Source organism: Pollicipes pollicipes, unplaced genomic scaffold (genome assembly GCF_011947565.3).
Source record: "Pollicipes pollicipes isolate AB1234 unplaced genomic scaffold, Ppol_2.1 Scaffold_6686;HRSCAF=7923_pilon_pilon_pilon, whole genome shotgun sequence".
Taxonomy (NCBI): domain Eukaryota; kingdom Metazoa; phylum Arthropoda; class Thecostraca; order Pollicipedomorpha; family Pollicipedidae; genus Pollicipes; species Pollicipes pollicipes.
In genome coordinates this window covers 5078764-5103478 of record NW_023596921.1, presented here as the reverse complement: position 1 = coordinate 5103478, position 24715 = coordinate 5078764, and the positions used below count along the sequence as shown (strand labels likewise).

Sequence of the window (24715 nt, the reverse complement as noted above, 5' to 3'; positions counted from 1 at the left end):
AGGTACACACTGCACCGGCCGCGACTGACGTACCAGCCCGGCACCCCAGCGCAGGTGCACACTGCACCGGCCGCGGCTGACGTACGAGCTCGCCGCCTCGGCACGGGTGCCGGCACTGGCGAGCTGCGTCCCTCTGTCTGACACGAGCGTTGAGCTGCTTGCGATCTGGTACCGAGCATGGAAGGAAGTGTTCCACATTCATATAGGTTTAGAACTGAGATGGCCATTTTTGTGCAGACTTTTTCGCGGAGCTTGTTTTGCAATAGTTCAAAACTGTATGATGCTATCGAGACGTCAGATAGATTCGGCCTTCTCAATGGTCATACCTCGTTCAAGGCCAAGAAGCTTATGACTTTTGACTTGTTCGCACCTGTAGTATGTCAGCATGAATCTCCGCAACAACAGACAGCGGTTTGCTTTCAACAAGCTTAATGCGTTAAATGCAGGTCTCGATTACGAGCCGCGCTTTGTAATATAGAATACAGGTAATTGGGTAGTTCTACTAGTTTGACTGAGATGAGATTAAAAATGAACAGTTGAAGAAAAGGGCGGTAAACGATACTGCAAATGTAGGTAAAACATTTAAAATCACGAAAGTTATACGAGAACAACAATAAGAATGGCAAAACATGCGCAAATAACGTTCGTCGAGTTAATTATGCGCGTATTAAATAGCAAATCACTTGGCGGTGTGGAGCACGTGAGCAGTCTATCAAGAGAGGTAAAGATTCAGTTCTTCAGGCCAGCCCATCAGCAGCAGCCCATTAACTTATAATTGAAATTTTGTTATCAACGACAGTCTTTTGCATTTTAACGCATGCCAGTAGGGACAAGTGAGCTTTTGCCATGATATCTCAAGCTTGCCTCGATATCTTCAAATGTAAGAGTAAGAGTCTAGACAGCACAATTTCTTTATTAAGTAAGTATGCTCCTTATTGCGGCATCGTTTGATTGCGTTATTGAACGCCTGTGTGGCGTCAGCCGCCGCCAGACTGGTCGTTTCAGCATCGCCACTGTAGGGGACGGGCTGACTCACTTACAGTGTTTCAACCTTGCCGAGAGGTAGTGCTGTGTTGCTGGAATGTGTTTGCGGAACCGAATATGGTCATTTGCTCGTGCTTTGGGCTTTCTAGTGGTGTTCTAATATATTTGTCCGTGATTTTTTAAATTATTTAGTTCCATTCATATCCTTAGTTATGGCACTTACCTTAAATTATTCGATCCCCAGTCTTTTTTACGTATAAATGACCCCACTGTCCAAATTCTTACATGATAAAGCACAAAACGCGATTCATGATCGAGGCTTGCCTGAAACGCATCGCAATGGTTGAGGATGAGCCGAAATCCATTGAAGCCGGAAATGGTGTTGACGCACGCCAGACACGAATAGCATGATGATAATATTTGTTGTGACCTTATGATCTACATGGCCAATGAGGTAGCAATATTTGCGTGATATTTCTATGGCGTCGCTCATGCCCGGGTGACCTTCAAATAGTCCGTCTGAAATAGTCTGCACATGTTCGTGAGCGAAGCCCAGCAACCATATGGTCTTAAGTGCCAAAAATAGTGGGGCCATGAACGATGCGAAACCATCCCTAAAATGCTTCTCAGTACGACCTCTTGCAAACGTGGTACACTTGCTTTAAGCAACGTTACTGCACAGACACCTCATGTTGCAAAACCAGGATGTCATGACGTTTCTTGCTTGCTTCAAGTCTGGTAGAGTTAGGAGAGAGAGAGAGAGAGAGAGAGAGAGAGAGAGAGAGAGAGAGAGAGAGAGAGAGAGAGAGAGAGAGAGAGAGAGAGAGAGAGAGAGAGAGAGAGAGAGAGAGAGAGAGAGAGAGAGAGAGAGAGAGAGAGAGAGAGAGAGAGAGAGAGAGAGAGAGAGAGAGAGAGAGAGAGAGAGAGAGAGAGAGAGAGAGAGAGAGAGAGAGAGAGAGAGAGAGAGAGAGAGAGAGAGAGAGAGAGAGAGAGAGAGAGAGAGAGAGAGAGAGAGAGAGAGAGAGAGAGAGAGAGAGAGAGAGAGAGAGAGAGAGAGAGAGAGAGAGAGAGAGAGAGAGAGAGAGAGAGAGAGAGAGAGAGAGAGAGAGAGAGAGAGAGAGAGAGAGAAGAGAGAGAGAGAGAGAGAGAGAGAGAGAGAGAGAGAGAGAGAGAGAGAGAGAGAGAGAGAGAGAGAGAGAGAGAGAGAGAGAGAGAGAGAGAGAGAGAGAGAGAGAGAGAGAGAGAGAGAGAGAGAGAGAGAGAAGAGAGAGAGAGAGAGAGAGAGAGAGAGAGGAGAGAGAGAGAGAGAGAGAGAGAGAGAGAGAGAGAGAGAGAGAGAGAGAGAGGAGAGAGAGAGAGAGAGAGAGAGAGAGAGAGAGAGAGAGAGAGAGAGAGAGAGAGAGAGAGAGAGAGAGAGAGAGAGAGAGAGAGAGAGAGAGAGAGAGAGAGAGAGAGAGAGAGAGAGAGAGAGAGAGAGAGAGAGAGAATGGAAGAGAGAATGGAAGAGAAAAAGGGAAAGAGAGAGTGAGAAAGAGGGGAGGGAGGGGAGGAAAACAGAGTGGAAAGGGAGGATATATATATATATATATATATATATATATATATATATATATATATATATATATACACACATGTATATACATAAATATCGTGGTCTATATGACCCACAGTCAAATACCTATATACGGAATAGATCCCATTTGGACCGACTCGACTTCAACTGACAGTTAGTGACAGTATGAGAGCAGTCCCTGAGGTTTGCGGTGGCGGCCGGACGGTCGGGAGGCTACCTTCATTTTGCAACGTTACCGACTCAGGACACAGCGGAACTGGAATGGATGGCCTGTCGGTTCTGTCTGATAGCATCGGGACTTCCCGGACCTGCACGACTTCGTCTAGACAAAGTAATGTCTTCGAACGTGTGACGGCACCAGCTTTGCCTTTGGAGTATACCCATTAATTTGTCGGTCAGGGAAATGCACCAGCTTTGCGCCACCACGGCATTCAGTGACGTCTTACAGCAGCCGAGCCGGGATTTGCGGCATAAACTCCTGGCCTCTCAGGGCCAGCCGGAGTAGCTTACATAACATCACTAGGCTCACATATTCTTGTGTTCTCTCAGGGCAAGCACCGCAGGTGCCTTCACTTTCAATTATACATGTAAAAATTGAATATGTACGATGCGAAATGCACAGCATTACATTCATCGGCGATAAATAATGTTTCTGACCGGAAGCGATCGCTTTCTGTTCACGTTTAGCGACTGGCTGTCAACTACCCTTTCGTGTACGTCAGAAATTCCGACATCTTGCGTTTCTCCAGGTGCTTCCTTCCACTTCTCAGTGGCATGGAAGCTAGAAAATCGCCGGGTGTGCTCGGTGCGGGCACGGGCCAGGTGGAGCAGTCCTGTCACTAGACCTCGGATTTCTCTGGCGGACACATTCTCGCAGTACGACGGCAGGCCCTTCATCATGACGATGCATGCATACTAGGTAGAACGCGACGTGCCATGGTCGAGTTTGCTTGGCTCGGCGAGGTAATCTCCTTCGGGCCATGTCAGCCTCCGCCAGATCGGCGTCATCTGCTCCTGGCGACGGCTGCATTGCTAATCCTTGTGCTGTGGTTGATGATTTTCTGAACGCTCTCAAGTGCGCCGCGCTGCAACTAGCTTTCACAACTGTGCATTAAAGAATGCGTGGAAAAACCAAAGATTCCACGAGAATCTGTTCATTTCTTCTCGCAGCCATCGCGAAATTTTGGCAGGCCTGATAACGTCACGAAACAACGCCTCATTATGACAGAAACGTGCCATTCGAAAGTAAGATTTGTGTCCACATCGACTGTCAGAACATTTGCACCACCGCTTGAGCGTAACGTTGCATCACCAACACGTACTTCGAAAGTTCGGCCTGACATCCTCTGCTGCGAAAATGTGAGAAACAAGATAGGTTTTGCGGGTTTTGTTGTTGTATCGTTATGCCCATACCGTCGCCGCGGTTTGCCCGGCGTTTTGTCGATTTGTTAACCCTGCTTTCGTTGTCTGCGGTGATCATAGTGAATAAATTGTACGTCGGCAGCATGAGTATTGATTTATTTTCTTTAAGATAGGCTAGTGCCCACAAACTAAAATGTCCCCTCTTGGGTACTCTGTACATAGTGCAAAACGACGTGCCAAACGAAAGAGAATGTGAGTTATAAAACGAAATCCAGAATTAAAATGGTGCCAAACACACCAAACAAAAAACTATTTGGGGCAAGCTAAAAGCTTGAGCGCATTAGGAGCAAGGGTATCATTTTCTAAAATCGATTGAGAAAGGGAGGCTTAGCGAATCAAGTTGACCTAATTTACCCCAAACTCTAATTCCTCCCCGGGTTTCCGCCACTTTGATTTCCGTTTTCCATGTCCAAATTAAAATTAAACAAGAAATTCGGTCGGTTGCAAAACTGATTTGAAGTTGAGGAGTGACTTTCCACTTCCAGTGTGATAGTGATAATGACAGACCGTGGTGATTATAATATTAATAATGATGCGTTTGGGATACGCCGTGTATCAGCCGGGTATGCCATGAGCCCGATATGCATCGTTTTGCTCATATGCATTAAGGGGGAGAGGGGTGCTCAAAAAAGCATTGAGGAGCTCATGTTGTCTTTTGAGAGCTCGCACCTCTTACCTCCCGAACGTATACGAAGTGACGCCCCTGATCATTTGTGAGCCAGCCTTTCTAGCGGCGATGGTCTTATCAGCCTGCGTTGCGCGTGGCATTGATACCAGGCAGGGAGGCGAGTTTTCTTTCCCGCGTGTTTGAAATAAGATAAGTGAGCTTAGCTTTAGAGGCCTGGAATAGTGGTCCTGGAAGTGTAGCTGTCTCACAGTGCATGTTTGGTGGAACGAGGGTGATGATAGCACGCGCAAAGGGTCTGTTGCACAGCATTTGGAGAATAGGAAGATGTGCTATGGCTTTCCGAAATTATAGTTGGGGGATCATTTTAGGTTTTGGTTTCCATTGAGTCAATGCACATGCTTTGTCGTAATTAAAATTTGCTTCGTCGAGAATTGTATATATATATATATATATATATATATATATATATATATATATATATATATTGAGGTCATTCCGTTCTTGTCACCAAATGCATGCGAATAAAATTTAGCATTGGCCCGAATTGGTTATGTGTACACTGATTCTATATTTCCCCAGGCAAAGGAGATCTACGCCCCTTTTACTTTATAAGCTAGTATGTTTGTAAGACGCTGATGCAGGCTAAGATGCTCCGATCTGCACGAAATTCGATTATCATGTTCTGAAATATCCACGACTCCCCCCCCCCCCCCCATCCCTCACGCAATTCTGAAAATGGACACGCATGGTTATGAAACCTTAGTATTCGGGTAGACTATGTGCCTGCTCGTATTTCTGCTGAGGCAAGACATATGCCTCGTATACGATAGAATATGATCATGTATGATACGTTGGATCGTATTGTACTCGTACGATGTGGCGGCTGAGAGATGTGTAATTTTATCTATCTGGCGGCATTACGTTCGACGACATCGTGAAGCATTGGCATCTGCCGTGCTGCACTGTACATTTCAGCGCAGTTGCTGTTAACCATACCATCTCTAGGCGGCATGTCTTACTCCGTATCGGTGTGATTAACGTTCATCGAGAATGCACTGAACAACTCACGAAAAATGAAAGCTTTTAAATTTGATTCCTCATGCCCTGTGTCCTCATTTTCAAGGTGATAGGCCATCCGTGGGTCACGATATTTGAACCTTAAAGGGAGTGTTACACATTTGCATGGGCTTTGCACAAATACAACCGTCTTGAAGATCATTCGATGCAATGCAAAGCCCTGCCCTTCCTAAACCTAAACGCATGTAGTTTCTGGACTACATGTCCGCGATGATTTGTAGACTTTTTCGGGGGAGTTTATCAAGGTCACCCAGGCTTCCATGACGCTTTAATAACGTCATACAGATCTTGTCAGTGCATTAGCCATGGAGCACTCTAGGTTGATAGAAATATAAATGTTGAGTTATTCATATCTGGCGTTCGTGAGCACGATTTTCAAATATGGCGGCCGTCCATTAGCTCTCTGTTAATGTTGTGCAAGATGCGGTGACTTAATCAATCAATGGCGTATTGAAAAGCGTATTTGTGAAACAGACAAATTGCGTTGTTCAGAGCAGCCTTTTCCACTTAACGTATACCGATAGTTGTCAGTGAGCTTGTTTCTTCATATATGATGCCGGCTTTGACATGTTCAAATGTGAAACATTTCCTTTATCGCCACATTTCTTACAGCTTTGGAAAGCGCTTCGTTACTTGCATCCGAATTGCCTTGTTAAATATTTCATGTACCCGGGATGGTCAATGCGACAACAGCACCGGCCGCAGTGCCACGGACATAAGCACCAGCACGGGCCGGACGGGTTTATGTAAAAAGGGGCCAAACTTGTCTGGCCTGATGTGACTTATTACGGGTTATAACCATTGATGTCCACTAATGCCTGCATGATAACGTTTTTCAAAATATTTTCAACGCATTTTTCTGCATTACCGTAGCATGCTTAGTTCTTGACATTATAGAAATGGTCTATAAAATGGCGCTGTCTCATATGACCCCATTTGACCCATCGAGAGGCACAGTTGTCGTTATTCAGGCATGTCCACCTGAGACAAATTGCCGAGAGCTTTCCAATTCCGCTTACCTCGTGACTCTAGCTCGCATAACTCTCACATTCTCGGGGGTGGTTTCCGAGACCCATAGCTGAACGAAAATGAAGAAAACACTGGGAGGACGGGGGTTAAGGAATCAGTCGGCGGACTTGTTGTGCTGGTCGCGGCTGCTCCCATAGAGGCCCAGACCATATTGTTTGTGCAGCCATTCCGATGTATGTGTGTTGCGACCCAGGACAGTATGGCATGAATTCCGCAGCCGTGACAGATGACGGTAGATCACAGCGCATTACCGGAGCTAGTGTTACGCGGACGTGCTCTTCATCTCACCGCCGATCTGACCGGTGCGGCAGCAGGTCTAGTGTTACGCGGACGTGCTCTTCATCTCACCGCCGATCTGACCGGTGCGGCAGCAGGTCTAGTGTTACGCGGACGTGTTCTTCATCTCACCGCCGATCTGGCCGGTGCGACAGCAGGTCCCCGAAGCCGAAAACGAGTGTTCATGTGGCGTAGATTTCGAGGTTGGACTACGGCTACTACAGTGGACACGGTGCGTCGAGGTCGTCGGGCGGCTTTGAGGGCTGAGTTTTTTGTGGTTTGTGTTTTGCGACCTGCTCACCTGTCACACCATCTGCGATATGACCCAGACCAGCACAGCGTTTTGGGAGTAGAACGCCCAGGGAACTGGATAGCGGCGTAAATGCTGACCCTACACCTACCTACATTTACATCCAGAAATTACAGAAGAAAATATGAGTAAAGATGTTTGCAGTTGGCGATATGCACCAGAACATGCCCCGTAGACTGCTTTGTCATGCTTCAAATAATGTCCGGCTACAACTGAGCCACGCTTGCAACCAGCTAAAAGCGGGTGAGACTCCCAGCTGGGCCATACTAGACGAACAGGTAACGATCCATGCAGTTCAGCTCCACATCGACTGTCGGCTAGTCCTGCACGTGCACAAACGCGGCTCCCCAAGATAGGAGCTACAGCAGCAGCAGCTGCCGGCATGAAGGGTGGAATACAGCATGACGTGAATGGCGGCGCCGTGACGTGCTGTGTGGGCGACACCTGGGCACGGATACAACTCGGAGTGATTGACAGGGTGGGCCAGGTGAGACCTGGTGCACTGGCCACCTCAACCTTATGGCGGTTCGAAGAAAGAATACCCGCTAAACGGAACGTTGCATATGCACTTATTGCGACCTTTTGGTCTGGGCACGGGTCGGTGGCGGCAACAGAACAGGCGACTCCAGCTGCAGCCACTGTATATTATTTCGCGCACCGCACGGCCACGCCGAGACCTGACGTGAACACGGCTGGCACGAAACCGCATGCCATTATTGCTTGAGCTGATGAAAGGCTTGTATTATATATGAGCTTTCCATCACTGTTTTTATTAAACAGCAGTCTTTTGCGCTTGCATTTGTAATTGTGCTGTCTGAAAAAAACGCATCTTAGTGGATCACCGGGGGGGGGGGGGGGGGGGGGGCTGGCGTTGATGCAGCGGAGCCCTGTGCTCAGGCGAGCAGGTGCTACCTGGTGCACCACGATCGGGGGTGGATCAACACCGGGCGCTGGTACCGGGCGCCGGCTGCACCATGGTGCTGGTGCAGCCGGTCCTGACCCCGGGCCGGCGGGTCCTACCTGGAGCACCACGATCGGGGGTGGATCAACACCGGGCGCTGGTACCGGGCGCCGGCTGCACCATGGTGCTGGTGCAGCCGGTCCTGACCCCGGGCCGGCGGGTCCTACCTGGTGCACCACGATCGGGGGTGGATCAGCCGAACGGCACGCAGGAATGGAGCATAGTGCGACAAATACTGACTGTAAAATAGAAAGTTTAGCTGGAATATAGTAGGATATAAAGCTTGGCAATAGCTTAGGACAAAACATTACTAACGATACTAGAATCACTATACCTTTGTACTCTTTGTCGTAGGCTGAACACAAATACTTCAGCTTGGCACCTGGTGACAGCAACATTGTTTAAGGCAGTGCATTTTTTAGACGTAGTGTCATGCTACTTGTTCGTTCCAAATCATCGAAACTTTTTGGGCGCATTCCCCAGCTTTCATGATAATAATTCGCAATTCAAAATGATTAAAACAGCCGTTTGCAATATATCATGAACGTATCCACCGTGATGCAGGCAGCAAGGACATTGCCACGGCGATTGCTAATGGAAAGCCGTGACATATAAATTTGGTATGACTGCTACGATGCGCTGTTATTTGTGTTGCGTTAGCGATTGAGGCTTTGTCGCTATATTTATCACTTGTTGAGAGTGCTGTTTTTGCGGCACCTCTGTGCCGTACGTTGTGATAGCTTCTGCTGTGCAGAGGCGGGAGCCATGACCGTGACGGTAAGGGCAGCGATCTGTGCAGAGGCCGGAGCCGTGATAGTGACAGTGAGAGCAGCGATCTGTGCAGAGGCCGGAGCCGTGATAGTGACAGTAAGAGCAGCGATCTGTGCAGAGGCCGGAGCCGTGATAATGACAGTAAGAGCAGCGATCTGTGCAGAGACCGGAACCGTGATAGTGACAGTAAGAGCAGCGTTCTGTGCAGAGGCCGGAACCATGATAGTGACAGCACGGGCGACGATCTGTGCGGAGGCCGGAGCCATGATAGTGACAGTAAGAACAGCGATATGTGAAGAGGCGGGAGCCGTGATAGTGACAGTAAGAGCAGCGGTCGGTGCAGAGGCCGGAGCCATAAAAGTGACAGTATGGGCGACGATCTGTGCACAGGCGGGAGCCGTGATAGTGACAGTGTGGGCGGCAATCTGTGCTGAGGCCGGAGGCGTGACAGTGATAGTAAGAGCAGCGATCTGTGCAGAGGCCGGAGCCATGATAGTGACAGTGTGGGCGGCAATCTGTGCGGAGGCGGGAGCCGTGATAGTGACAGTGTGGGCGGCAATCTGTGCTGAGGCCGGAGGCGTGACAGTGATAGTAAGAGCAGCGATCTGTGCAGAGGCCGGAGCCATGACAGTGACAGTGTGGGCGGCAATCTGTGCGGAGGCGGGAGCCGTGATAGTGACAGTGTGGGCGGCAATCTGTGCTGAGGCCGAAGGCGTGACAGTGATAGTAAGAGCAGCGATCTGTGCCGAGGCCGGAGCCATGATAGTGACAGTGTGGGCGGCAATCTGTGCGGAGGCGTGACAGTGACAATAAGGGCAGTTATATGTGCCGAGGCCGGAGCCATGATAGTGACAGAAAGACAGCGATTTATCAGACCACACATCTGGGACTACTGAAGTGCCTAGCGACAGGTTTTGACGTCCACTAAATGATGTAAGTTTTGGTTCGGAAATGCTGCAGTGGTAAAGGTCAGACACACTACGGTTTTTTTGGCGTGGGCTCGTTGTCAACATGGGTTCCGTCGTTGTTTTGTGCCTCTTTGTTATACGAACCGCACTGTCGAGAAAAGACGCCTTAGCACGAGGTCTTATCACTCCGACACTGGATCTAGCAAGAATCCCGGTTCTCTGTGGGGCTGTCACTGGTCGCTAGGTTCACACAAGTTATGAATCGGGCAACGCGGACTCTGCCTTCATTGACCAGAATGGCACGCGACAGTCTTGTTCGGCCTTGCCCGCAGTGTTTGCGGCGCTCTTTCACGGCATGGCAGTGGGGCGGACGTGATGCTGTACTCAGCTGTCTCTGTACCAGCAATGCGCTCGTCTACGGGGAACGGGGTGGACGCGACGCTGTACTGAGCTGTCTCTGTTACCAACAGTCTGCCCGTCTACGGGGTAACTGTTTTTGGCGAAGTGCGCGATGGTTTTTGCGTTTGTGTTCACTCACTGGAACTTAGATATGTGCTCACTTTTTTGCCGCTGCATATCTACGGAAAACTGGAGTTTACGTTTAGGTTAGGTTAGGTTAGGTTAGGTTAGGTTAGGTTAGGTTAGGTTAGGTTAGGTTAGGTTAGGTTAGGTTAGGTTAGGTTAGGTTAGGTTAGGTTAGGTTAGGTTAGGTTAGGTTAGGTTAGGTTAGGTTAGGTTAGGTTAGGTTAGGTTAGGACCATAATCGGGCCATGCGCATGTGCATGCGCTTTTATAATGCGTTTTTGTGCTTTTAGAAAGCTAAGCTTGAGATTCTCCCAAGGTCTTCCTTACGTTGAACCCAAACTTATCATGACGTGAGCGAGTAAAATCATGAGCACATGTAAATGCATTGCCGAAGGTGCCAAACTAAGAAAAGTTTTAGCGAAGTTCTGGCAGGGTTTCCGCGGCGGCCTACCTTGGTTCGGATATATCTATAGCTTTGTTTTTTTGTGCACCGAAAATTTCACTGCCTCAGTTTAGACGACGGGAAGTGTCATGAAATTCATCATAGATTCTGGGTAAGGAACTGGTGTAGGCACAGCGCACATGGACGAATGCTGCTTTCTGGGCTCATAGATCGAGCGCATGTACTGTTTTGTTCTTTTTTGGTGACCGCCTCCTTGGCAAACACGTCGTCTGCCTATCTTGACTTTTGAGGATGTAAATATTACAGGTTGTTTGAGACGCAGAATGTGGGCAAATAACAGTATTGTGTCTATGCGAATTTCAAACCTGTCACGTTTATTTCGAGTTCGTAAAACCGGACCATGTTAGGTTTTTTACAACACAGCTCGCACTATCGGTACTGGGAAGTGTATGGCGTTATGCTTACTTATTAGCACGAGGTTCAGACAAGGTATTTGCCAGGTGGCCCGTTGGGCATCGTCGGCAGCTCTTATCTTCAGCTCGTTTTCCCCTTCATCCACAGTCGCCGAACTGGCGTGAGTTCCCGTAATGCCCCACCACCTCGGCTTCAGCTTTTGATGCGCCGAATTAGCGATAACGCCCATAAATCCGCGGCCGCCAGGCGGCCGATACGGGCCGGGCCGGCGGTGCGGGTCGGCCCGCCGGTGCCGGCGTCGGGGTCGGCCCGAACCCGTTCACCTGCAGCGCCGGCGGGGGGTTGCAGCGGCCGCCCGGCCGGCACGCCCGCAGGCCATTGTCATAGGTCTCGCCGGCCTCGCAGTTCAGCAGATCGGCCTCGCCGCCGCGGCAGAAGTAGAACTGGCTGCAGTTGTGCGCCGCGTACTTGCCGTTGCCCGGGCAGATGAAGATGTCGGTGGCGTCATATGCTGGCGTCGTGGGAGGCGCTGGCGTGGTCGGTAGCTGCGCCTCTTTCACGCCGAATATGCCCGCTTTGAGCGCGCGGATCATGGGGAACGGCGTACCGGTGCAGAAGCCGCGGAAGTCGTCTTGCGTGATGGTCCACACGGCCACGCCGCCCAGACCGCTCGCGCGCGCCAGCCAGCCTTTCCGGCGGAGCATGGCCTCGTCGTCGTACGCTACCCACTGGTTGCCGCTGGAGGCGAACGGGCCGAGCGCTTCTGGGAACGGTCTGACCGGCGTCCAGCCACGCCGGCCCGTCATGTCGCAGATCTCGTACGTGGCCAGCGAGCCGGCGCTGAGCGTCAGCGGCCCCTTGGCGCCGGCGCCGGCGGTCGGCGCGTACAGGCCGTTGCGGCCGGCGCTGCGCAACTCGAACGTCTGCCCGAACGTGGCCACGGCCAGGTTCAGCTTGCTGGGGTCGGCGCCCATCTGCTGGAGCGCCGCGAGCGTGGACATGAAGTCGCGGCCGGCGAGCCGCGCTGGCGCGCCAGGCGGCGTGCGCAGCGGCGCGTGGTGGTACGTCTCATCAGCCTCCGTCGAGTGGTAGGTGTAGCCGAGTACGCCGGCGTAGTCGACGGAGGCGGTGATGCGAGCGATGTCGAAGTTTGCGCGCAGCTCAGCTGGGTCGGCACTAAGCTCGGCGCTGAGGAGGAGGCGGCGCCGGCCGTCCGTCAGCTGCTCGCCGTCGAAGGCGGCGCGCAGCGCCTCCAGCAGTGCTGCGTGGGTGTCCGGCGCGTGTGGCGGCTTCCAGTCCAGGTCCAGTCCGTCCAGCTGGTGCTCGCGCAGGAAGAGTACCACCTCTGCCGCCAGCTGCTTGCGGCTCTCGGGGGTGGCGGCGGCGCTGCTGAGCGCCTGCTGCTGTGTCTCCGAGCTGGTGCCGATCATGACGAGCACGCGCAGCTGCGGGTTGTGACGGCGCAGTGCCACCGTGTCCCGGTAGCCACCACCGATGATGTCGGCGAAACCATCCAGCGGCCCCAGGTGCAGCGTCTCCTCGTCGACGTTGGCGCCGACATAGTGGATGTGCGTGCACAAGTGCGGCGGGATGTTGGCGGGCAGGAAGCGCGCCAGCGGGCTGCGGTAGCGCGCCCAGTCCTCGTAGAAGCAGACGACGCGCGGCGTCGCCTGGCACGGCACCGGGGCCGGCAGCAGCAGCAGCAGCAGAAGCGACAGCGGCAGCCGCAGCGTAGTGGAGAGCGGGCGCTGGAGGCAAGGCGTCAGTCAGTAGCATTGGGAAAGGGATACATAGACGCCTGCGTCGTGGGTTTCTCACAGTGGCACAGGCGCGGGGTCGGGTGCAGGAGGCACATGTTTCCCTCCTTCCCTCCTCAGGTTTCGAGGGGCCCGAAGGTTCCTTCGAAATCGAAAACAACACCAGAAAATCTGGCTCAATCACAATATTTTTGTCCCCTCGTTTGCCATCTTTTAATGTTAGCCACGGAGCCGACGCTGCGCAGCCTATGCAGACTGCAACGCCGGGCGTCGAAATTTTGATTGCTGAAATTTGCGATCGTCCATGTTAAAAACTACGTTCCATTTTTTTTTCTCGCCAATCGATTCTGGCCGAATGTTGAGCATTCCCAGATAAACGTGGATCGACTGTTAAGAAGTTTTGGCCCATTGGATGTACAATCCACGTTCACAGGGACTTGAATATCTCTGTAGAGTCCAGATCAAAGTTCTGGTGAACCTGCTGAGTTATATCGGTTTAGAGAGCGTCCAATTAACCATTGTGAAGTGAGGAGCGCCGGTGATTTGTCGTATGCAGGCGTTGAACGCCTGCTTTCTTCAGTTTATTGCCTTCAAAATTCTAACAGAATTGGTACCGCGATAGCTTCTACTTTCTGGTCTAGCTATAGACGGTAAAAAGGATAATAAAGCGACTAAAATTGTGGCCTTTGGCCATACCCTGTAATATATTTCGGGGAGCATTTCAGCATCAGGGGCCCTTTCTGAACCCCGTGCCCACCCACCTTGACCAGGCTCTTGCTACGCCCTTGCGGTCGGTCCCCTGGAGCTACGTTACTTTTCTACGTACCTTCCTTTCTTTTGCTTTTCCTTACTACCTAATTGTCACCTTCTTTTCAGACTTGAAGGAAAGGGGTGCTACGCTCTTAAGGAAACCGGTCGTGGACAATATTTATGTATTATGTTAGCGTTTAAATCCCTCAACGATTTGATGTTATAGGTATATTGATGAACGATAAGGCGCACGATTGTAGGTCGCTACAAGTTTTTAAAAAAGGCGGCGTAGATTTAGTGATTATTTTGGTGAAGTTTCATGCTTTTTTTTCATGCTTCATGCTTTTTGCCCATGGCAATCTGACATTTCACCAAGTTATATTCATGGAGTATGTATACTCTGTTTAGTCGCTTCTTGCAACGCTCGTGGCTTCTGACTGGCTTTGACATTTGTCACTTAGGGATCAAATGTTATTAATGTGTTACTGTGGAAATATGGATATCGCGAAATCATTAATACCCCATCGCAGAAGTCACGCGCGCGGTGTCATCACGGCTGTGCGAGGTGTCCAGGCAGATATTTCAAACTGACAGCACACCGCTGCCACGGAAGGGGAAAATGCCACGTTAGATATCATCAACTTCTGCTTTTGGTTGTTTGCGTATGAGGGCGGCGTGGCAAGGTCTGGGTGGCAAGGCATTACGGTCTTGCTAAAGGTGTTGCAAATCCACGTTCGCAGTCTCCACTTACCGCCATGGTGTGTGCGCTCCTAAGCCACCGGCTGCACTTCAAGGGCGCTGCGTCCGACGTCGCTTTAGTACTGGACAGCCCCGCGCCGGCTCGTGCAGAACAGGTTTTGGAAATCTCCGTAGTCATCTGCGCCCAGTGGGGTGTGCCGGCCTGGTGATACCCCGTCCCGGTGAGCCGAGCCGTCCCATCGGCGCAGGTGGCGGCTGCTGCAAAATGCGGCCCAGTCGCCATGACGTCAGTGGTGGAGCACGTCGGTGTGACATAACTGTAATAGGTAATGAGCCCCCGTCATGTCGACCGCGACTGTGACATGCCAGTGGGGAATGACATGTGCCGTAGGTGCGTCCCCTTCGCAACTGCCCGCCGTGCTCAGATATTGTTCGCTTCGGCGGTGGAAATGATCATTTATGACGGTTGGAAAAAATAAATTTGATCTACCTTCCTTCCTGCACAGCGCCTTTTCATTAGGCATAACCTTGTCATGCCTCAGAATTATTGATTTGAAAAAGAAATTGTTCGGGATACATGTTAGTTGTTTCTACGCATTAAAACCTTATTAACATGATCTTTGGTCGTTGGAGAATCAGTGAGCTTTGATCATTTATAATTCTGAAAATGTCTTCCCGGTAAGCCATGTTCAGTGGCGAAGGTGGAGGACTACTTGCGGCAGGTAGCAATGTTTCAGGGCCAGTTAGCGTTATGGCGCTCCCACCACACGGTGGCCGCAATATCATGAAAAGAACGCGAGTCAACGCAAAGACATTTTAGCTGACTGCAGTCGTAAGCAGATACACTATTTCTACTGCTGGGTTTTTGCTTTGAGACACATTGTTTTTAGAAAGCCAAGCAAAATTCGATAAGACCGACAAGGTGTGGGACTCTACGGTTAACTGCATGAATTAGCAACGCCAAACATTGCGGACACGACATATTCAGCCCTGCGTAAAATAAGAACTTGCAGCCTTAACGGACCAGGTTGTCCGAATAACATTCGGTATATTCTAACCCAGCCGCTCCCAGCCTGGTGAAGTCCTACCAAGGTGCTGCGCGAAAGTCTGGGAGAGCTTGCGTTGAAACCACATCTGTCTTGCGCCAGGAAAGATGAGTGCACAGGCGGCGCCGACAGGTGGGCACTGGCTGGAAGGTTATGTTGCCACATGTACTGTAACGCACCACTTGCACTGAGCCGAAAGTGTCTGCTATAAAGCAGGAGGGGGGGGGGGGGGGGCTTCCACTCACCAGGAGAATTCAGGCAGGAACGAGGTAATGGCACTTCTGATTGGTGATTCTATTTGTGTTCCCCAATACAATGACCGTTTAGAACGCTTCTGTGGACCCATCAGCTGTCTGTATGGCCCTCTCCACAACAGGAGGCTAGTGTACGCAAGGCGTATGCCGCTTTAATCTTGTTTGCTTCGGGGTAATCGAAATTCAGGTCATCCTTAGGGTGGAAATGCACCTAAAATGCCGGAAGTACCGATATAACCGGTAAGTGAGCGATTTTGTCGCGCTAATCCGTTCAGTTATGTGGGTTTCTAGCGATTGTTTTGTGTTGTCTGGAGGCCGGAGCGCGTATTCAGCCTTTTTCGCTCGTTATCCGACGGCTCTGCGTTCGACGCGCCGCCATCGCCGAGCGGCGCTGACCGTGTGCACAAATTGTGTGAGAATTCTGTTAGAATTCTGTCGCATTACCCATGTTTCGTAGCTTTACGATGTGTGGTAGGGCATGATCACAGGATGCGGATCAATATTAGGTTTAAAATTTAAAAAGGGCGATAGCTCGGATGACACGTGGAAACCGCGTGTCCCCACTCTTGGGAAGAACCCAAGACCAGTGCGGAGGGCCCGGAGTGATCAAGTGTGTTCAGACCGATTAAGATACGGGGCCCCTGCCGACGGTGTCCTCCGAGAAAAAAAAGACAAGAAAACGAATGCGGGCGGTCCCTGAGAGATCGCGGGTGCCGCAGCGGGTCAACACAGAGGAACCCCGTCAACGGCGCAGGGTACCCCGAGCAAGCGAGAACACAGACAACTTTGTTAGGGTTCCTGGGCGATCGGTGCTTTTCCCCTCCTCCGTCTGTTCAACATATAGAGCCCGCGGCAAGAGTGCAGGACCCTCCAAGCATACGAACAAAAAGGAAGAGCCCAAGACCAATGTGAAGGGCCCCTGAGCGATCGAGAGTACTTTGGCAGATGAACATATAAAACACCTGGCAGCAAGTAGTTCTGCAGGTTAGCAGGATAAAACCCCAACGAGAGAGTGCGGCCTTTGCAGATAAGGGCAATGGGAAGAATTTCGGATGAATGCAGAGGGCCCTGAGCAAATAATCCGTGTGTTAGTTGATGGGGCCCGGACAACAAATAAGGGTCTTCGGGGAAACGATAGGACCCAATACCAGTGCGGAGGGCCGCTGAGCGATCGGGAGTGGCCTGGCAAGCTTCCGTCACTTCAGAGATTTGCTTGAAAAGACCATGACGGAGAATACAAAAAAAAAGAAGGAGAGAAGATAATCAGGAGCGGAGGTAACTCCTCGTCACCACCGAATTGGTCAGGCCTTAGTTGTGCTATAATCATTAAGTAGATTGAGAGCACGCATGCATCATGCCTAGTAGAACAAGTAGCTTCCGTCTGCAGAAGTGGATGTCTATTTCAGCGTGCAGTCCTCCAGTGAGGGATGTAGTATGTTTGAATAACTGAATAGTTCACACAAACCTCTATCTTGCCCGCTGGTGGGCGGGCGGCAGTGCATCGCTATGAAGTGTTGTAACCGCTTGTAACCGGAATCACGCTCGATGGGGTCTGCAGTGGCCGGCGGGGTAGCTGCACGCCTCCGTACTGCTGTGCTGTCCGCTTCGGTATCTGTCTGCAGCTACGCTGCCTTCAGGCGTGCGCCCAGCCGTCTGCCCGTGTCGCTTGGCCGTGCGTGCCTGGACGAGACTTGCGCGGCTGACTGGGGCCCCGCCGCAGCTGCGGTTCCCCGGGCAGCTGGACAACCCCAGTAACGGGGGTAGCGTACCGGCCACTATCTTGAGCGATCTCAGACGCGGGTAGTTTTTGCGGCCTGTTGTGCGGGGAAACCCCACGTCCGTGTCACATCAGCACAGGGAAGCCCGCTTGGAATATTTGGCTCGGCGGGCCTGAACCTCGACACAAAGCCCCTTTTCCCCGATGTACGTGAAGCAATTAGCAGGCCGCGTCGGCAAACATACCAAACACAGACAGCATTGCATGATTCTGATGACCGCAGCAAATGGCTTCTGTAGTTATAGCTGGCCGCTTGTGCTCGGAAAATCCGCTCCAAGCCGATGGCACTTCACCGCGGCCGCCGTACCGAGAAAGCAGTTTTCAAAGACGCTTTTGAGAAAGACGGTAAGTACATTGAACGCCGCGAAAAAAAAACACGTTTCCAGGCCGGAATCATCGTGGTCGTGGCCAGTAACAGTTGGTAAGTATCCGAGCCGGTCCTACTCGCGTAGCTTTGAAGCCTGATTTTTTCCTGCACGTACACGGCGCTGACGTGCGCCTGTTCAAACGCTCGCAGGCGTGCCGTTGCTCTCGGGTCGGCCATCTGTCGCTGGAGTAGAGTCCCCGGAATCCTGTGGACACCCACCCTGCTGCCAGCGGTGCCTTGCCGAAGCCTCGCCCGACGGAATTCTAACGGAACTGGCAGGTCCGCGTAGCAAACTGTGGGCAACGGGCCCCAGCGTCAAGCGCATGCAGAAGCGCATGCAGTATGACCTGCGATCAAACAGAAGGCCGCCTTGTCCACCTGCATGAGCCAAACACGCATGCATTGCCATAATGTTATCGCCATCGGTGGGGAATCCCGCATGGCGCATCCATGCAGGCCACATAATCTTCAATGCTTGTGCCGCACGGTCACACCAACGTTTTGACCAGGGCATTGATACGGAGCCATAATTACCCGGACAATGCAGGCATGTTAAAAGGCTTGATACACTGTTCAACCACACCAGATTATTCATTGATCTCACCAATCGATGAGTGAATGAGCTACATGAAATTGGCATTCAGTGCTGTTAGGGAGTAAATTGCTGTTTGGATTTGAAGCTTTGCTGAGGAAATCCATGAAATATTGGCCAAAGACTACTATTCGAGTTATTCTCATACGGGTCCGTAGGCTCGCTCTTTTTACGTCGACCATCTTGGGACCATTGACGAGTTTAGGACGCGAAACATCGTAACCATTTTGAGGTATCTGCAGCCAGACGGCAAACGCGCCACCCGCGCGTCGCGCCGGCAGAATGCTGGGCAAGTTCGCTCCATGATGACGGCAGAGCACGGCCGCCCTCGTAAACTGCTCTACGACGTCGGCCGTGCCATCGTGCTCGGGGATGAGTTGCGCGTCGAATGGGCCTCCACCATTCACCGCGGCCCCTCTGTCCACTCCGGCCGTAGTAGTCGACATCTCTGGCGCTGGGACACTCGCACCAGCCGTTGTGACAGCATCGCTACCGGCCGCGACGGTTTCGGGCATGATGGCCGAAATAGCTTGTAAGAGAACGTAGTGTGCATTCGCCTGGACTCGTCCAAAAACCGGTTTGCGCCTGCGAGCATCGAGTCCCTGCCGCCGCCTCAGCGCCCGACGCTTGACTCCCGGTGAATCGGGAGACCCGCGGTCACGTGACGCCCCCCGGCGCCCAGTCAGATGTAGAGTTCGGAAGACAGCGAGGGCGAGGGCGCACACCCCGCACAATCACACCACATATCAATGGCCGTTTTACAGTGGCGTGGTACTGGACGTGTTCTATTCCATGGCCATTCCAAAAAAATTAACTGTCGAAAGGTTATCGGCATTCTGAGAACCTTTGGACATTTGGGGTTCTTAACTTCTTCGGAGCCATTACGGTGTGGGCCGTTCTTGCGTTTTGTGACGCCTTCACTGTCTGATTATGAAAGGGTGCGTGGAGAATGCCAATGAAACAAACATATGGGCTTGCAGACTCACTTTGGTGTCTACAGAAGGCAAGGTTTCGTCGAACACGCAGAACAGCGGCGTGGTCTCATCACTGATTTGGTATTTTTCCTTTTCCAGTCAGTTTTCCCTGTAGGGTGGAAAAACCCCTGAGCCTCACGGATGAACCTCACGAAAACCGGGTGCACGGCTGCAGCGCCAGCGTTCATGATGGTGCTTTGGGTCATAGGATTTCAGTCAGAGAAACACAAAGAAAGCAGCGTTTCCCGATGTTGGCATTTATTACATTGTTGAGCGTTTTTTAATATTTGGTTTTGGCTTTTTTAAGAAAAAGGGAGTTGAAGAACTTTTGTCGTGGCCAGTGTCCTTCAAACGTCTTTGGCCACCATTGTCGGACGGGCGGTTGGCCGGTACCGTCGTTCCAGATCTGATCTGTAGCATTCAGCGGGCACTGGACTGTTATGGGGTGTTCCCCACATTCTTGGCTGCACTTTGTACCATGTACCATGAACCTTAAACACCCTGAGACCTCCTCAAAGTTGCCTGGTTCACTTGTCATTTAACCGTTTTCAATTTAAAAAATTAAGTTCTTCTTGGCCGCGTAGGGCTCTTGAATCTCTGGCGGATCCCGAACCATCAGGGGCTCGCTTGTTGTTTTGGGTGGCCTGGATCATCATCGGCCCCTTTGATCCCTTACGGGGGTCCGGTCACTCAGAGCCCGTCCCGCTGCGGCGGCCATGACACGGGCTCGGGACCGTTCGTCCCGCCAGATGGCTGGACCGTCGTGGGCTCCATCACCATCCTGGGGTCCTCAATCTCCTGCTGGCCGCTCGATCGTGAAGAGGCGCGGGGTTGTCTGGAGCCGTGCGGTCTCCAGGGTCCACTGACGGTTCGAGTGGCACCGGTCGTCTGGGCGCCACCGGCCGTGTCCGCGCCGGGGTGACCACGGTGCTCCAGGACTGACCGCGTAGGGTAAGCCGTCTAGGTCTAGTTCTCTCATCAAGGAGCGTCTGAACAAGACTGACTGCCCAGTCCCAGGACATGCATGTGTCGGCCCTGATGGCACACTGATTGGGAATGCATGAGGCACGCCTGAAAGTTATTAGTACCGGTGGCACTTAAATCTAGAAAATACCTGTGTAGGATCTGAATGTTTCTCTAATTCATCTCTGTTCTTATTTCTGCTAACCTGAATGTTACAAGTAGCAACCAGGGGCACTGCCTCTCAGCGTTGTCTGCCAGTCTGGCCTCTGTCACGCACCAGGTGGGGAATCTCGGGTTTAACGGAGATTACGTCCAAGTTCAGCAGGGGATGTCCCCGGCGTATATTCGTGCATGCTAATGCGCCCGGCGGCGGGTTCAGTGTGGGCGCAGGTGGGGAATTTGCAGCAGTGTTGAAATGTCGCGAGACGCGTGTGCGAAATAATGTACAGCTGGCAGTGTGGTTCAAAAATAGCGCGAAGCCATCAATTTCTCTGATCAAATGCCGTTTGCGTGTGTGCGGGCGTGCGTGCGTGCGTGCGTGCGTGCGTGCGTGTGTGTGTCGTAGCAACGACACGCTGAGCGTCAATAATGTCTTGGCGCGCCAGTATGCATCACAATTTCACGGACGTGTGGCGGGGACAATCCCATGTGTTTTTCTGCGAGCCAGTGCACCTTTTTCTTCCCGTCGGACTTGGAGTCACATCCTTGGGGGAATGTGTTCCTTCGGATAAGACTAGATGAGTAGCAATGTGAAACTGGCTTATGGGCTCCGCTGCAAAACAAGAGAGATGGGATACAGATGCTTCAAGTAAAATTGCTGGCCCAGAAAACGGTGGCGATAGATATGTTTACTTCGCAACAACAGTAATGGTGTAGAATGCGTACATTTGGGTGAGAAATGGGCTTTCAGGCCTGAGCGCTCGATTGGCTCAGCAGATGGGCCAAGCTCCGTGCGCTGGCCGCTCGGCGCGCCGGCGCTGCAGCTGCGGTCTCGGTCCGGCTGACGTGACGACGGGCAGGCAACGGATCGGTGCCGGCCAGCTTAAGGACAGGAATGGGGAAGGTGGGCCCCCGCCGGCCTCGGGGCCCGGCACAGTCTTGTTGAGTGGCGTAACGTCATTCTGGAAGTTCCGAACTGGAAAACCATGGCGTGTTACGGTGGGAAGAGCCTCTACATTTCCGCCAAGTCATGTGAGGAGAACCCCCTCGTTGAAAATGGAATTGGCTAGCCTTTTCTTCGCGTAAAAATGGAAGCGGAGGATGAGTAAATCTGGACGATAAGCCCTCTGACTAGTCAGGGCATACGCTGCCTGGAAGCCTAACCACCAAATTATGCGGTAACCTCAGATTCTTCAACAAGCTTTGTGCATTTCTGCAGCACAGTGTTACGTTGCAACAGTGCCAAAGAGGAGGGGCGGAGCGCTCGAAGAGGAATTGAGACATTTTTTTATGTGGCCCATCCGAGGCCTAGCAAGCACACAATGGGTGTTAATTGACAGTCAGTAGTATGTTTGTATTCTAGCATTCTAGTATGTAAGATGTTTGTATTCTACGTGCTATGCCCACGATTGTTTGGTATTTACACTCCTATGCTGGTTCTGGTGTTCGGAGTCAGGTGATTATACGCGTGTACAATCAAGAATAGGTACACAGTGAAGTAAGTAAGCGGAAGGTCAAAACATACACGCATAACCCGCCACGGATGTTGACATGGACGTGCGTGCAGATGATGGATTCTGTGGCTGGTAGCGCTGGCCGTGCCGTTTTAAGCCGTGCCCAAGACCCCGCCTAGACAGCGGGCGAGGTCGATGGGGAGCCGATCAAACAAAGGAGCGTCCTAGAACGGAGCCGCCTCTAGACGGTGTCTGCGCGAGACCGGGGCGCGCACAGCAGCCTGTCTTGCCAGAAGCTTGCTCGCGCTTGCTGCCATCCGCGAGGAAGTCTCAGGTTAGGGGCCCCGGCTCCCCGTGCGGGTGGACTTTGTATGCTGAGCTGATTGGGTCAAAATCCGCCAAATGCAGAGGTCCAACCGGCTCAGTTTCCCTCCCGCGCTAGAAACGTAACGACGTTTCCGTCGCCTTGATATAACTAGCGTCAGAGTTCAACATATTACCTTCTTGTCCAGGCTCGTTTTGGAGAGGTTCTTCTCGAAGAAATGCGGTCGGGCGCCGTCACTAGCGTGGTGTTCGTCGGGTGATGAAGACGGAAACCATGCTGTAAAGGAAAGGAAGTTGTAGGGCAGATTGTGATAGAGCTCCTGCTGCACGACGAGCCCGACCATTTTACCCATGACTGGGTCGATGGATGCGTTGCCTGCACTTGGTGAGGTCGGATGGATTCCTAGATTTGGAAATTGGGTAGATTTCGAACTGTTCCCATGGATCGCGAAACGCGTGCTGCGTGAGACGGACGTTGATGTGGAGGAACGCGCCACTGATCATTGGAAATTAGCCTTAAAAATGCCTTTACACAAGCCGTCCAACCCGCACGCCGCTAGACTCAGCGCCGTCAGCCGTAGGTGTCGCAGCTAGCCGGGCTGATCGGTACAGGCTGAACGAGACAGACTACCAAGCGAGGCAGCGAGCACCCAACAACGGGTGTTGTATCCGGACTAACCTCGTGCTGACCTCGGTCGTTCTCATGGGTCCCACAGATACAACAAATAAATTATTCCGATCGTTGCCACACATCTTTGTTAACACATTTTTAGGAAATGTTACGCATTTGGATATACTGAAGTAAGCATCACATATGATGAGATAACCTCACATATAACCATTAGTGTGCTTTTCGGCGCAAGGCTGCTCGAGACAACAAGCTTTCACTTCTGAGCGGATATGCTCCTGAATGCGCCATCGGTCAATCGCATCATGAAACATTTGTATGGCGTCGGAACGGCTGTCAAGCTGGCATTGCAAAATTGCCACTGTAGCGGACGGGCTGACTGACTTGTGATACTTCGTCCAAATGTCGTTGGGTGAGCTAATTTAGTCATTTGTCGTGGTGTTCTGGTGTATTTGTCTGGGATTCGTATTGTTTACTTGTATTTGCATACTCCGTGATGGCGTTATTCTTCATTTATTCGACTTCCAATCTTATTTCCGTCATAACTTGTACCACCGCCCAAGTTCCTGTATCATATAAGACGAAACGTGATGCACCACTTTCATCCGACCCTCTCATCCTCTATCTTGCTGTATCCTGCATCCTCGCGACACCCCGCCTGTCCGGGGCAGGCTGCATGCGTCAGCCACGAGCGCGCTGAGAGCCCCGTGGGAAGGGGGACCCCGGCCGGGTACCCAGCTCGTGTGCGCGGGTTAAAGCTCGGCGATTGGCCTCCTAGGCGCATGCGCACCTGCTCCACCGTGGACCATTTACCTTCGTCCCACAGCCCTGAAATGATCACTTCCGGTCGAAAGGGCTCAAATCCAAACAACGAAACATCACCTCCACGAGACGCACCACCTCGGTCTAGTGCCGATGCGTGTCCGGAAATCCCACTGACTTCCGCCAGACACACGTAGGTGGAGGGCAATATTTTGTATGGCTTTGGGTACATCTTGGCCAATGAGGCGGCAGTATTCGTATGACGTGTTGAGACTGAGCCATCGGGACGGTCACGAAGTAGAGACGGATACATGTTGGGACACGCTCTCGGACGAGTTCGTGCCCCCGATAACAGATCGCGAGCTGCGCCACACCGCGTGAGGGGCGTCCTCCGCAATTCCCTGCAGTCGCCCTGCTCGCTGTCATGACGTATGGCGGAAATGACAGATGCATCCGGTGCACGCATGAATGAGGCATCAGTTAATAGTAATATGTGTCACAGGCTTTGGTGAGGTCATCCACAACTGGCAATTCACATCGATGTCGGCAAGTTGACTATTACTAAACTCCACGACGGCGGCTTATTTGGATGATGAGTGGTAACGAATCGCAGCTAGGTAAATTATGTGTATCCCAGGCTGTCGGGGAGATAATTTTCATTTTCATTTTCACATTCATTTTTTTCATTTTTTTCATTTTTTTTCATTTTTCACATTTCACATTCACGTCGATGCCGTCAAGCTTGATTATCACCAAGCTCGACGACGGCAGCATGATTGGCAATCAGAACTGCAGTTTGCGCTCACTGTTGCGTGCTATTGGTCCACACAGGTCGGTAAGAGCTCACAGGTTGTCTTTACTGACTATGATTACCAGCGAATTATCTCATGTTTCATTATCTCACATCCCATATGTCAAAAAAGTATTG

At 51.6% G+C, this 24715-nt stretch overlaps 2 protein-coding genes across 2 annotated transcripts in view; one reads left to right on the top strand and one right to left on the bottom strand.

The window, feature by feature from the left end:
- The window catches only part of LOC119107337 (cilia- and flagella-associated protein 74), a gene marked incomplete in the record, with an annotated part of 50222 nt that overhangs the window by 13848 nt on the left and 11659 nt on the right, over positions 1–24715 (top strand).
- LOC119108611 (chitinase-3-like protein 1) lies at positions 11225–14598 on the bottom strand. The gene is made up of 2 exons (XM_037232212.1): positions 14540–14598; positions 11225–13029 (listed from the first exon to the last, which is right to left on the bottom strand). Exons 1-2 carry the CDS (start codon positions 14543–14545, stop codon positions 11494–11496), a joined length of 1542 nt encoding a protein of 513 aa, XP_037088107.1. The 5' UTR covers positions 14546–14598; the 3' UTR covers positions 11225–11493.